The sequence below is a fragment of the Nomascus leucogenys genome, chromosome 11 (genome assembly GCF_006542625.1).
Source record: "Nomascus leucogenys isolate Asia chromosome 11, Asia_NLE_v1, whole genome shotgun sequence".
Taxonomy (NCBI): Eukaryota; Metazoa; Chordata; class Mammalia; order Primates; family Hylobatidae; genus Nomascus; species Nomascus leucogenys.
In genome coordinates this window covers 26,030,070-26,044,477 of record NC_044391.1, presented here as the reverse complement: position 1 = coordinate 26,044,477, position 14,408 = coordinate 26,030,070, and the positions used below count along the sequence as shown (strand labels likewise).

Sequence of the window (14,408 nt, the reverse complement as noted above, 5' to 3'; positions counted from 1 at the left end):
AGGAGCTGGGACTACAGGCGTGTGCCACGACACCCAGCTAAGAGAATAAATTCTTGCATGTGAAAAAATAAATGAATGAAATTATTCTACCCTCTGCTCATTTATTCTGATACCCAATGACCCTCCCTGCTAGGGATCTCATTGCTAATCTATGTCCTGCTACAAAATTCATCTCCTCCTTCTCTTTCCCCCACTGCGAAACAGCTGCGAAATCAGCTTCGTACATGATACATTTTCAAGTGACTAAATTTTTCCATAGTCAAATAGATCATTGCATCTATTTTACTACTTACAAAAATACAAAGATGCAAAAATTAATTGGTTGGAGTGTTTACTAATCCCCCACTCAATGGAGAATTTCTATCCCTACTCTCTACCTCAAAAAAGCCCAAGAAGGTCAGGGACCTGGTTTGTCTTGTTCCCCCGTGGATTCCCAGCTGTCATCAAAGTCCTGACACAGTACAAGCTCACCCAACTGTTCCCAAAGTGAATAGAAATCTACAATGTATCACCTGCAGCTACAGCTTCACTCTAAGGATATTCTACTCCACTGGTGGGAGCCTATCTCTACAATATAATGATTATGACAAAAGCAAGGACATTAATAATAATAAAATGCTACTGAGTGTCATGGTCTGCTCTACATGTTTTAATCTGTTAATAACTTAACCCTCAAAACAATCCTATAAAAGTCCTATGAAGTAGGCACCATGACTATTCTCATTTTACAAATGAGAAAACTGAGGCGTGGAGCAGGTGTGTCATTTTCCCTATATTATGAGTCAGATAAAGAGGGGACCCCGACAGATAGCATCAGAGCCAAACTTCCAAACATCTAACTGTAATGCATCTATTTTATCCTCCTAAAGAAAGTAAGAGGAATTCCTTCCAGATACTAGCTGTGGTGTTTGTGTTTCAAAGAAAATGGGTGAATAGTTGAATTCATTTGTAAAAGTTTGGAAAGTGTACCAACTTAGAACTTTGTAAGTTCTTCACAAACAATCAGATGAGTAATAAAAACATGAGGCTCAGCTGTCTTTTCCAACATTGATAACCCACTGCAAATGGTTTGTTACTTTTCTTATCCCTACAATCATCATTCGACTACCGTGTTTTTATCAGAACCCACTGGGTTTGGAATAGAAGGACAAAGTAGAGACATAACACTCGGTGATTAAAAAATAGAACAGAAGTGTGTCTAGTTCCTAAGAAGGAGAGAAAACGAGATAGGTGATATTTCCCTCATATCTAAGATTCTTCCTCTCATGTAAGTTTCAGAAGAGAGATATTTTTTTCTTCAAGACAGTAGATCCTATTTACAGAAAGTTTTCTAAGAAAGTAACAAAGGTGTCGTGAGGATATAATTTCCTCTGTTGCTTTGCCCAGGGTTTAGTGGACAGTGAGAATGAAGGAAAATGAAAAACCCCAGGAGGACAGAGATGGTGAGAGGCAGAGGAGAATGATTCAGTACAATTTCTTTATTATTGTTGAAACACACTTGTTCTTACAGCAAGAGGCTGCATTGTATTTGTGTTCTGGCCACACTTATCCTTTACTTTCTTTTGAAAACATTATTTATTTACAGGTACAATTCCTGATTCTCTTTTTTTTTTAACTGTTGATAAAAGCAATGAAATGTGTAGAGTTCTTCAGTGTCATTGCTGAAAAGTCAAAGCTGGGTTAGGAAAAAGAGTCTTATTGGTAAGTAAACAACTCACAAAGACGAAAGGAGACAGAAGAGCTTTATTTAAGTTCTCTAAATAAAAGTTCAAAGATAAGGAAAAATCACTTTAATTCCACCAATGAAAAATTACAAACAAGTAGCCATGTATTCTACACTAGATGAACATAAGTGTTTAAGCACAAGCAAGGTGAATAAGAAAAGTTTTCATTTCCCTGGGCGAGGAACATCTTCTCCCTTTGTCCTCAACATCAGTTTTCCTTGCCCCAAGTCAGTGCATCACAAGCTTTTCTGCTAGAATACTCCTTAAGACGCAGGGCAGCAAGCAATCCTCCGATTGTTCCAGGGTGTGATCTTGTTTTACTTTGTTAATTATTACTATTTTAAGATTTCAATAGTTTTGGGGGTACAGGTGGTTTTTGGTTACACGGATAAATTCTTTACTTGTGAATTTTGAGATTTTAGTGCACCTATCACTGGAGCAGCGTACACTGTACCCAATATATAGTCTTTTATCCCTCACCACTCTCAAGCTTCCCCTTGCAAGTCCCCATAGTCCATTATATCACTCTGGATGTCTTTGCATCCTCATCGCTTAGCTCCCACTTATAAGTGAGAACATATGGTATTTCACTTTCCATTCCTGAGTTACTTCACTTAGAATAATGGCCTCCAGCTCCATCCAAGTTGCTGCAAAAGACATCATTTCATTCTGTTTTAGGATGTGTTCTAATACCACTTGCTGCAAGCAAACTATTTTTGAACGATCAAGCTTTATGTGAATAATTCATACAAATTCAGCATTCTATTCCATGATATAGATCTTGTTTTAGTACAAAATATCTCCACCAAAATATCTGAGTAAAACTGATACTTAAAGGAGATTATTGTATCCACCTAAGACTTTTCCTACACAGCCCTGGGAGTAAGACAATCCCAGTTCAGAAGCACAGTCTCAACTGAGATTAACCACAGTCTCAACTGAGATTAATCAGTTAGGTGATCGCCAGTTACATTAAATGATAACCTATTGGAATATCTGACATCATCTCTATTCAACACTCCAGCATCCAAAGTTAAATATGATGGAGAACCACACACATAAAAGAAACCTGCTCACAACTGACAGATTTGTTTGCAATTTACTTCTGCTTTAACCTCTAAAAAATGATGCTAAGAGCAATGAGCTTATCTAAAAGTGATTAGCAAGAACAAAAAAAAATGTGAAGCAAAATTGACCTCATAAACCACAAGGCCCAGAGCTTAATCACTTACATTTCTCTTTCTGCAATCCACTAACTAGCAAGCCTGATTAACACAGTAATCTTCCCAAGTTTCTCAAACTTTTACCATTTTCAAAAAGTCTCTCTATTTACTTTTTGTGGCCCACTGTCACTAGCAAAGTGCTCCTTATCTCTTAGCTACAATGCTATGAAATGTCAGTCTGCTACATAAAAAGACCGAAGTAATCAACTAGGTCCACTCACACACTTTCTTTCCCCCATTTTCCTATGCTTCCTTGTCACATGCACTGGAGCCATTGAGTGTGCAATATTTTTCTCAAGGAGTCTGGGAAAGTATTAATACTAACCAAGAAACCATAACAAAATGACACACTATCTAGAAAAAACCTTAAAAATACCCTAACAAGAGCAGGAGATCCTTCTACTTTACATAACCCCTTCGCTCTTTATCTTCATGCTTAAAAGAAAAATCACACTTCATGTCAGAAACACAACTTTGAAAGATAAGCATTAAAAATGAGTCTGCACCCGTACTCTTGCCCCGTCACTTTATGTTGCAGTTAGCTGTGTGTATGCCTGGATCCTCTGCTAAATGGTGAGATCCTGGAAGGCAGGAGTCACACGGGACTCATCTTTGCATCTCCAGTCTCTGGCTCAATGATGTCCGGTTCAAATGTCCATTCTTGACTATTAACTGGACTGATGTTTCTTTCTCATTTCTAATTTGACTCCAAGATCTCCTTGTTTTGACTATGCTCATATGCCTTCATCACTGAAATAAACTTGAGTAGCTTGGTTTGGGGGGTAGGAGTTTGCAAAACTAGCGACAGTAATTACTACTAAGGGGTAATGGGGGAAGACACCAAGTTTAAGAGGCCAATTGCAAAGCCTGCTATATGGCCATTTGAATGAAAATGTAAACATATTACCGATAAGGCACAGAATTATATTGGTTGGAAGAAAACCTGGGTCCCATTTCAGATGAGATAAGATATGAGAAATTTTACAAAAATATTTCAGGTACTTAGTAAGAACACTATACATATTAGTTATTATTGTTCTATCAGTACATTCTGAATACATCCTTGTCTTTGAAAATTCCTTAACTTTACTTCTTGTTTATTTCCCCATACCATGATATTCTAGGATTAATGACAGTGTTTGTAAAGTGTTTTGAAATCCCTGAAGTGTTATAATCAATCCAAGTACCATTTTATTTATGCAAACTGTGTCTACCCAGCGAGTCCACTTAAATACCTAGGATTGGGAACTGCTGTCTCATAAGGCTTAATAAATAATTCCCTCTGGCTCTAAAAGCAAGTACTTTTTCAATGACAATGGGAGGGAAAGCAAAGGAATTGCTCTATGGCATCTGTTGTGTAACGTTCTTCTAATGGCACATCTCGATAAATGCATGAGAGTCCTTGGAGAGTTACAGCACACAGTAAAGAGAGAGTGGTAAAAATCCCAGTATTTCTGAAAAGGAAGGCAAGAGAAATTAAAGTTAGCAAGGCCCCACAGTTTACATCAATAAAAATCAGCAATCCTGCAGCTAACCTCTACACATAATGGCAGCTTCCTAGGGTCTCTATTGGTGAGGCAAAAATTAAATGCAATATTGAAATGGGAGCAGTGAGGCGGTGGTATACAAGGAAAGGGGAGGGGAATAACACTCTACAATTCAGAACCCAGGGGATAAGATAAAATATGCATGTGTGAACTGCCTGGACGAATCTAAACCAAAATAGCAATTTTAAACACATTATGTTCTTGGTGTGATACATATACTCAGATATTTAATGGAAGTGAAGGATTAATGCAGCTCACTCAAGTTAGGTGACTTTTAAAAGTAACACAGCCAATAAGTAGCAGAATAAGATTACACCTAAGCCACAGACCTCCAAGCCCAGTGAACTTTGCACCCTGTGCCTGATACCTCTCCATGTGTTAGAGACAGACTTTGACATCTAAAACCAAGAACCAAGGGTGTTCAGTGGGAAGGACTGGCGTACATTGATAGCAAAGTTTGAAAGTCTACAAGTGAGAACTTGACTCTGCCAATGGCTTTCTGTAGGACCCAAGACAGGGTTTTTAAAACTCTTTCCTGCATAATAGTCACTTCACGATATTTAAAAGTAAATGAAATAATCTACACAAAACGCTTTAATATTCTGGTAAAAATGCTATATGAGCAATCCCAAATGTTATCATTTAACTCATCTAAATTAATTAGAAGAAAGGAAAACTGCCACATTTGTATACTTAATTCAACTTGCCCTTAAATGGAGGAATTCCCCAAGGCACTCCTTAATGCCACATATTTGATGGAAATATTAACTCTCAAACCTGCATTTTATAACCCTTTGTCTCATTGCATTTGAGTACACTTTAAAGGCATCCTCAAAACCAACTTTTTTATTAGAATTTTCCGTACTTTTAGAGCAGTCTGGAAGTACTTGATAGTGAAAACTATCGGAAGGGAATCGATTGTTTACCTCCAAGTCATCATCGGGGATAGCTCGTCTCCACTTTGTGTTCCATCTGATGTGTTCATAGGCATTGACTACAACTTCAATTGCTTTAGGACAAGAATGGCAGGCCTGTATCACCTGCAGAGGAAGCACAGAGTTTCATTTCTTTGATGCACATATATGGTTCATTCATTCTGCTCACAGAGACATCAAGAATTCACAGACCAGTGGGCATGGTAGCATGTGCCTGTAATCCCAGCTACTTGGGAGACTGAGGCAGGAGGATTGCTTGAGCCCAAGAGTTCAAAGCTATCTCGGGCAACATATCAAGACCCTATCCATAAAAAAAACCAAAACCCACAGACCTATTAAGCTCCCTGGAATGCCAAAATGATTTTGAGAAGTCTCATGCCTTTGAGTATTCCAATACACTGCCACAATGGCAAATAGATAGATTAATAAAATCAAACCAATTTCTTTCACCTTCCAAGAGCAAGTGAAAAAGAGGCACTAACAAAGAAGATGAGAACTGAAGAATTACTTTGCCTTTGTACATAACTGAAGCAATTTTGAGACAGACTGGACACAGAATACATTTCCAGCTGCCTGGGAAACTCTTCCAGCTCTACAGAACATTTTATCAAAAAATTCAATGTTAGTCAATCAACTTAGATTCACTGGTGACCACAAGGTAAAGTAAACTACAGAGTAACATGCAAGCTGAGCCAAGTTATCTTCCCAGTCCAATACCTGCAGAGGGCTGGTGTCATGTACTAAACCACACTTATTGGTATTTTACCTTTCATTAACAAATAAAAGATGACATGAAATTCAGTTAGCTCTTAGCACACTCTGTTTAACAGTTTATTGACCAACCAAAAATATTTGAAAGCTGAGTCAAGGTGGCCAGAATTTCCTTCAGGAGATAGAAAGATTTAGCTTTAACATTTAGATTAAACTACATGGATGTTTATACACTTAACCAACTTTTGGTGTGGCCAGTAAAAGGCATTCCTGACTCCCAGTTTAATCATCTTTCTTTCTATTGCCACCAGACAAGCAGCTCCAGCCACAGATCTGCTCTTCTAAATTTTCTCATCATGAGTTTCATATCAGTCCCATTTTTCCCATGAAACTTCGGAGAACATAAATCAACCTCTCTGAGGGGTCCTCCTAAAGCCCCTTTCACTTGGTGTTAGGTGAGGAGGAAGCCCATCCTTCACCAGTAGAAGAGAGGCATGCCTCTGTACTTAAACAACTTTCTCCAAAGACATTTCTTCCTAATTTCCCAGACCGTATCAACCTCAACCTATTATTGTTGAACAAAAGATCTTAAAACTGACTTTCTCTCCATAGGGAAATGTGATGCTCGACAACCTTCTTCATAGGTGATCTAGCATTGCCTTTTTCAGTGTAGGGTGGTAAAGACTAATGTCTTGGGATCACAGATAAAACAGAGACAGAAAGGTTATGATCTTAATACCCAACTAAGTAAGAGTGTGCGCATGTGTGTGCATGTGCGTGTGTGTGTGTGACTCTGTCTGTGTGTGTTGACAGTAAAGAGGCCAGCCTGGATGGAGTCAGGGCAGGGCTAAATGTCAGAGCTGGTAAGATGAAGCCAGCTGGCAGCACACCCGGAAGTCAGTCTGAAGAGCTTGGGATTGACTTGACAGGCAACAAGAGGCTATTATACACTCTTAACAAGAAGGGATGATATTCAACCTATCCATTCCATTAATAAGCCTTTATTGAGCACTGGGTTTAGTACTATGACAGTAATTCTGGGAGATTTATGACCTGTTTTTTGTCTTTAAGGAGTTTACAACCTAGTTGAAGAGGAAAGACACAAATAATTTCAAAGAGTTAGAGAGCAATATAAGTCAGTAAATAATAAAAGACTAACATAAAGATCATCAAGTGCTCCTTGAGCACCATCAGCAACCCACAGAGGAGAAGACAAGTGCATCAAGGGCAGAGAGCGGAGGGGAGGCTAATGGGAAGTGTACCAACTGGCTCCTAGGCTGGTGACAGCACTTGTGCTGGGAAGGAAGAGTGGCTGAAGCTGGGAGAAGGAACAAATATAGGGCTTAATACTAATCAGATAGGAGGAGGAAAGAATACAACTTGAAAGCCAGAGATAGAGGACAAACAGAGTTGCCACTGATTGACAGAAATGAGGAACATACTAAGCTAGGATGGACAGATAATGAGGAGGAGGATAGTTCATCTTTTTTTTTTTTAGATAGAGTTTTACTCTTTTATCCCAGGCTGGAGTGCAGTGATGCAATCTCAGCTCACTGCAACCTCCACCTCCTGGGTTCAAGCGATTCTCCTGCCTCACCTCCCAAGTAGCTGGGATTACAAATCATGCCACAACTCCTGACTAATTTTTGCATTTTTAGCAGAGACGAGGTTTCACCATGTTGATCAGGCTGGTGTTGAACTTCTGACCTCCAGTAATCCGCCCGCCTAGGCATCTGAAAGTGCTGGGATTACAGGTGTAAGCCATCGCGCCTGGCCATTCATGTCAGAAAAAATGTACACAATAGATGCTGCCATGAGAAAGCTAAGATGGAGTTATTATGTGTCATCAAAGTATGTGCTGGCTAAAGCCATGAAGTTCAGTGACACTCCAAATGGGTATAAATGGAAAAGATAGAGGATCATTACCTACAGCTTCAGAAATCCTAATAGGCATGACAGAAGAATAAAGGAAAATAATAGCTACCATTTTCTGAGTACTTACTATATGCAAGGGACTGTGTTAAATCTTCATATACTTTAACTTGCTCAGCTATTGAACAATCCTATGAGGTTGGTTCTATAATCATCCCCATTTCAGAGATTTAAGACCAAAGGCTGAGAAAATTTAACCTCTGGGTCTTTTAGCTAGGAAATGGTAGAGTCAGGATTTAAACTCAAGTCTGCATGACTCCAAAGTCAAAAGAAAACCAGACATGTCAGAGTGAAAGATACCAAATGAAGAAAGCATTCAAAGTGAGGTTATCAAGGGGGTCGTGAAGATCAAGAGATGAAGACAGATTAAATACTAGCAGATTGAATTAGAAGGTCAAGTCACTGGGAGTTGGGTGGACTGAAACAGGTAAGGAACAGATTGTGGGGGATAACTAAAGGATAAATGAAAAGTTGTAGCTAGGGCTGGCCTGTCCTCATCTTTAAGACCCTTGGTGTCACAGCATCAAGAGTGTTAGAGGCCCAATAAGTAATTTTCCCTTTTTAGTGTAGGACCCATTAAAAAATGAAATAAAGATGACAATCAGAGATCAGAATATCATCTTTATTACTGATAAAATAGATTACATATGTTTAGTTAGGGGGCCATATACAGCTTCTAACATTCTACCCCCAAACTGAATTTATACCCCAAAATTGCAGTCCTCTCCCTGGCAGACAGAATTTATTACTGGAAGCTTGCCACATAAATGAACAAAGAATTCAAGGATCCTCTAGACCCAAGGTTGAGCAAGCTAACCCAATTCCTCCTCCCAACTCATCAATCTGTTAAGTGAAGTGAGAAGGCTGGGGACAGAGATTAGTGGGAGTTTTATTTTAGCAGCATTTTCCTCATGAAAACATAAGACAAAGGAAACATGAGACAGCGGACTGGTGTGGACCCCAAAGGCAGAAACCACAGTCTCCTTTTGACCTTGCCAGCCCAGAAAACAGAGGATGTTCAGTAAGCTCACCCCGATAAGTCTCTGGCATCTCTATTCTCCCTTCATGGAGGAACAATTAGACAAAAGAGTTATTTCTACTGCAGTGACTACTGGAGAGAGATTTAGACACCTCATCTCATCATCCAGCCCCCAAAAGCACGGATTAATACACAATCTATTAAAAAAGAGATTCAAGGTAAGTCTCCCTGCCTCTCTTCTCATCCAAACGTCATCTGTAAGCCACTTCAGCAGAAACATTCTCAAACTACTTCCACTCTTATATATTGATATATATGTGTTCAGAAAGGTACTTAATGATCAAAGAGAACTGCCTAGCTTCATATACAGCATTGTTCAATGGCAGAAATCATCCTTACCTCTCCTAAACCCTCGTGTTACCTTTTCCTCCTCTAGAAAAATATGTTTCTTGCCCTACAAGAAAACCCAATCTTGGCTCCCTGGGGTGTCACTTTCTTCTGAATTATGCTGGGAGAAAAAAAATCAAATGTCCTTTTGTACCCTGTAAAGCAATTGCAAACCCTATAATTCTTTTTTCCCCTGCTTATGTAATTTACACACTGGCTTTCAGTGAAATACACCCTCTACAGATTTGCTTTGTATTTGGAAGAAAGCATCTTCAGCTCTGACCTTGTTCCTTGTAAATAAGGAAACTGAATTCCCCATCCACACAAGAACGAATCACTTTATCTTCTGGATAAATGAGTCAGTCACTTACTTGTCGTAAAGATGACTTTCTCTTTGGAAAGTCGGGCTGTGGAGTAGTTATTCTAAATCACTTTGAAGCATCTGCATAGTAAATTGAATAGTTTTTCTTTACTTTTCCTTTGGAGGGGGGCCAGCTCTCTACACAGTCTGTTGAGTAGCAACAAAAATGTTTGTAATACCAGCCATCTACCAGTAGCCAACTCTATACTAAATCTCTTTAGCATACAGCCAAACTAAAGGAACTCAAAGGAGCAAAACAACTGAATAAGAAAATGCTAACCATGGACAAAGTTGGTTGGAACACACAATTGTATGCCTACTTTACAGGTTGGTGGAGCCGCCAAGAAAAGCCAGCAGGGGAGATGCTTATGCTGGACCAAGAGCACATGTTGAGAGGAGGAGAAAAGTAAACACTAGGGTTGAATGCCACTACTCGAGTCCACAGCAAGTTTCAGAATACAACTCAACGTTTAGTCTCCGGGCAGGGACTCACACACATACTGTCTCTCCTGGATGGGAAGACTGCTATAGTAAACCAGGCTCAGGAGCACCAATTCTCCTGCTCAACACATGTGTAAGAATAATAATAGTCATAGCCATCATTTGTTTAATGGTTGCCATGCCCATGGCACCGTGCTAACCACTTTTCAAATACTATCTCATTTAATTATCAAAACAACCTTACAAGAAGGCTATTACTATTCATGGATAAAGTGATAGAGTATGTTTCTCTTCATGCCCTCTGTCCCTGCCCATCCTTTTCCCTGGAAGGAAAGTAGTCTTTGAATGACAATATGCAGAAAATTATGCTTTGTGAAGTGAGCTGTATTACAGAGGTAGACGTTTTTGTCTTCTAGAGGTAACATCATGAAGAATGACCAGCCCTTAGCAGATATAGGTAAGAAAAAAAGATGGAAATAAACAAAGAGAGAGATGTGTATAGATGTAGGAGAGGACTGAAGGGAGGAACTGGGAAAGAGACTCTGCAAGGACTGAAAGAAGTCCAAGAGAAAGAGGAAAGAAATGTTTGGCACTAGCCTCTGGGCTTTGAGCATATTTGTGATGTGCTATGAGTAGGAATAACTTCCTTCTGGGGAAGGACTGAGTCTGCATATTACTGCCAAGGCATAAATTCAGGATATACTCATTCAACAGGGGAAGAAACTGAGGCCCAGAAACTTTCAGCAGTTTATTTAATCACACTCTCAGGTAAGTGATAGAATCCAAGTCTGACCCCAAAGTCCATGATTCTCACCATCTTCACTATTTCCACTGTGAGTCGAAGCTACCCTCATCTCTCATCTAAATTATTGCAACTTTGCTGGCCCCCCACTCAGAGTTATTCTCTGAAAGGCAATCACAAGGATCATTTTAGAATATAAATCAGACTTTTATTTTTCTCAACTCAAAATCTTTCAGTGACTTCCTCTCCCATGCAGAGTATAACACCAAGAACATTCCCACAGCTTACAAGGCGACGTATATGGTCTGCAAACAACCCACATATATACCTCTTGGATTTATCTTCCCCTTGCTTACTCCACTTCAGCCACTGTGGCTTCCTTGCTCTCCCTCAAACATGCTTAGCCCTTTCCTACCTCAGGACCCTCGCACCTGCTTTTCCTTATGCCTGGAATGCTCTCCCCACCTCCCCATCAGGTATTTTCATGGCTTGTTCCTTCACATCGTTATTTTTTCTTTTCTTTCCTTTTTTTTTTTTTTTTTTTGGAGATGGAGTCTTGTTCTGTCACCAAGGGTGGAGTGCAGTGGCACGATCTCAGCTCGCTGCAACCTCCGCCTCCCGGGTTCAAGCCATTCTCCTGCCTCAGCCTCCTGAGTAGCTGGGACTACAGGCGCATGCCACCACGCCCAGCTAATTTTTTGTATTTTAGTAGAGACAGGGGTTCACTGTGTTGCCCAGGCTGTCCTCGAACTCCTGAACTCAGGCATTCTGCCCGCCTCGGCCTCCCAAAGTGCTAGGATTACAGGCATGAGCCACTGCGCCCGGCCCCCACATCCTTATTTTTTCTAATCAACTTAAAGTAGCACACATAATCTGGCATTCCCTTTTTTCTTTTTTTTTTGCCCTGCTTTTTCTCCATAGCACCTAACATATCAGAGTATATTTATTTGGTTGTTGTTTTGTTTGTTTTCTGTCTCCCACTAGAAAGTCTCTTTCATGAAGGCCTTTGGTTCATTGTTCTACCTCCAGCAAGTAGGACAGTACCTGACACTTCGGAGGTGTTTAGTAAATATTAGTTAAATAAACAAATGAGTGAACTTGACACTTACTCTGTGTGACTTTATGAAAATATATTAACACTATTAGCTTTAGCTTAATCGCCTTTTAAATGTGAGTAATGCCAGTGCCTATCTCAGAATCTATTATAAAAATAAAATGAAATAGTCTGTATAAAACCTATTTAGAGCTCAACACAGGACAGTTACTGTAACATTATTCTTATTCTATTCCTCATCTTAATCATTTGTAGTTCTCTAAAAAACTTTTGGAAAATTCATGACATTCTGGGCTTTATATATAATTTTAAAAAAAGAATTAGCTAATCTTCCATTAACATCCTGATAACCAAGAGAAAATTCCGTATTGAGATCACAGGATTGCTGAACCCATCAAATCTTCATTTGAAAGTTCTCTGGTTTGTCCATCTGGAATTTGCCCTGACTGAATGCACTACCCTTAAATTTTCTAGTAGAACTTTTCTTCTAACTAAGCCTCACACTGCAGGACTTCAGACGAGTTCCTGACATTTTACCCGGGTAAGAGGTAGAACTTAAGCTGTGAATTCAGAAAAACATCTGTTAATTTGCTTTCTGTGGCCTAATTAGTCAGCTGTTGTATACTTCAAACTCTTCTTGTTGTTAATTAAATGTTTAGAGTAAGGGGGAATCCTAAGTGTAGTATTATTTGATTTATTTTCAGGTAAAATGCATTTTGGCCTCCAAATTAATTACCAGCAATAAAACTATGCAAAATTCACTCTCTTCCATATTTCTGTAGCACTCATTATTCTTCTATCTTATCATTTACCACAGCATATTAAAATTACCCCTTTATTTGCTTGTCTCATCTGCTAGATTCTAAGCTTCTTGAGGATAGGTCCCATGTTTTAGTCATATCAATACTGGTAGCAACTGGTCCCTACCAGCCTGTTTGAGATTATGAATGTTGTTAAGAAAAACTGTGCAGTGTGATATCATAAGAATAGATGCTGGAACCAAAGTATCTAAGGTTGAATCCTGGCACTGGCACTGTGGGAGCTCAGGTAAGTTACTTAACTGTGCCTCAGTTTCCTCCTCTGTAGAATAGGGACAATAATAATATATACCTTGTATGATTGTTGTAAGAATGAAATGAAGGCATACAAAATGCTTATAACAGTGTGGCTATTTATTATATGCAATAAATATGATTTTTAGTACTTAATAAATGTTAGCTTTCATTAAACTGGAAAATCAGGTGGACTTTTCATGGCTACAAGCTAATTTCAAAGCAGGCTGAGTCATCTTTAGATCAGTCATTCTGTTTAAAAGATGGCAAATGTATGCCTGTCTAACACTATTCACCTTTCTGGTAGACTTACCTCAGTCCCCCAGGAAGCCACCACTGCATTGGTGTCCACACAAGGCATAACAAATTATTTGCTACTCTTGTTCTCATTCTAGCTCTCACACCCAATTTCAAGCAAACCTAGACTAGGATAAGATGAGGAGACAGCTAGGATTAGGTATGTAATGGAAGGTCAAAGAGGATCAGAGGTAGTTAGCCCAGGAGTCAAGCCTCATGCAAGCTTGAGTTACTTGGAGATTTCAGACAGGGCTGCCATTTGAGTCTTCCTCAACCTGCTGACCACTGGGCAGAGCCTCACCTTGTGGAACTGTGGAGGGTATATTCGGGCCGCCCCATGGTTCAACAGGAGCTGGTAGCAGATCTCAGGCTGGGCAGCAGGGCGCACAGAGGTGACCTTCAGCACATACTGGATAGCAGCACAGCCGTTGATATCCATGAGATTGGCTTCGGCGCCAGCTTCCAGCATCATGTGCATGAGCACGTGGTCACAGTTCCAGGCTGCCTTGTGGAGGGGAGATTTAAAGTCGTCATCCCGGGCATTGACTTCGGCTTTGTAGTCAAGCAGCATGCGGCAGACGAGGTGGTGATCCGTGCTGTACTCCTGCTCCTTAAAGCGGAGGGCCCAGTAGGCGGCGATGGCCAGGGGGGTCTCCATGTGGGCATTCACGCTGTCCACTACGGCCCCGTGTTCCACGTAGAAGGCCACCAGCTCCGAAAGGCCGAAGTGGGCAGCCGTATGCAAGGGCGTCTCCTCATCTTGGTTGTTAGTCTTCATGTTCACATTCGCTCCTATAAAGGGAAATTGAGGAAGACAATTATTTAACCATGTTTTATCATTATTCCTAAGGTTCATTAAACAAGACTTTTCTCACTGCTTCTCTTTTAACTTCCGACTGCCATATATCATCCCCAACCCTCAACCCCTTTGCCCCCAGGCTCCCTTCCTGGGCCTCGTGGAAGCCATTCCCTTGAAGCAACAGTGCCATCTCCTGGACAACCAGCAAAGGTACCCAGGGGAGG

The 14,408-nt window shown here is 40.1% G+C and overlaps 1 protein-coding gene across 1 annotated transcript in view; it reads right to left on the bottom strand.

Annotated features, from left to right (window-relative positions):
* Positions 1-1,724: 1,724 nt before the first annotated feature.
* ASB4 (ankyrin repeat and SOCS box containing 4) overlaps positions 1,725-14,408 on the bottom strand; it is a 54,050-nt gene continuing 41,366 nt past the window's right edge. Inside the window, exons 3-5 of the mRNA XM_003252519.3 lie at positions 13,687-14,177; positions 5,421-5,534; positions 1,725-4,401 (exon numbers count right to left, since the gene is read on the bottom strand). Of these exons, the coding sequence (XP_003252567.1) occupies positions 4,213-4,401; positions 5,421-5,534; positions 13,687-14,177 (794 nt within the window). The 3' untranslated portion in view covers positions 1,725-4,212. The remainder of the gene's footprint in view (positions 4,402-5,420; positions 5,535-13,686; positions 14,178-14,408) is intronic.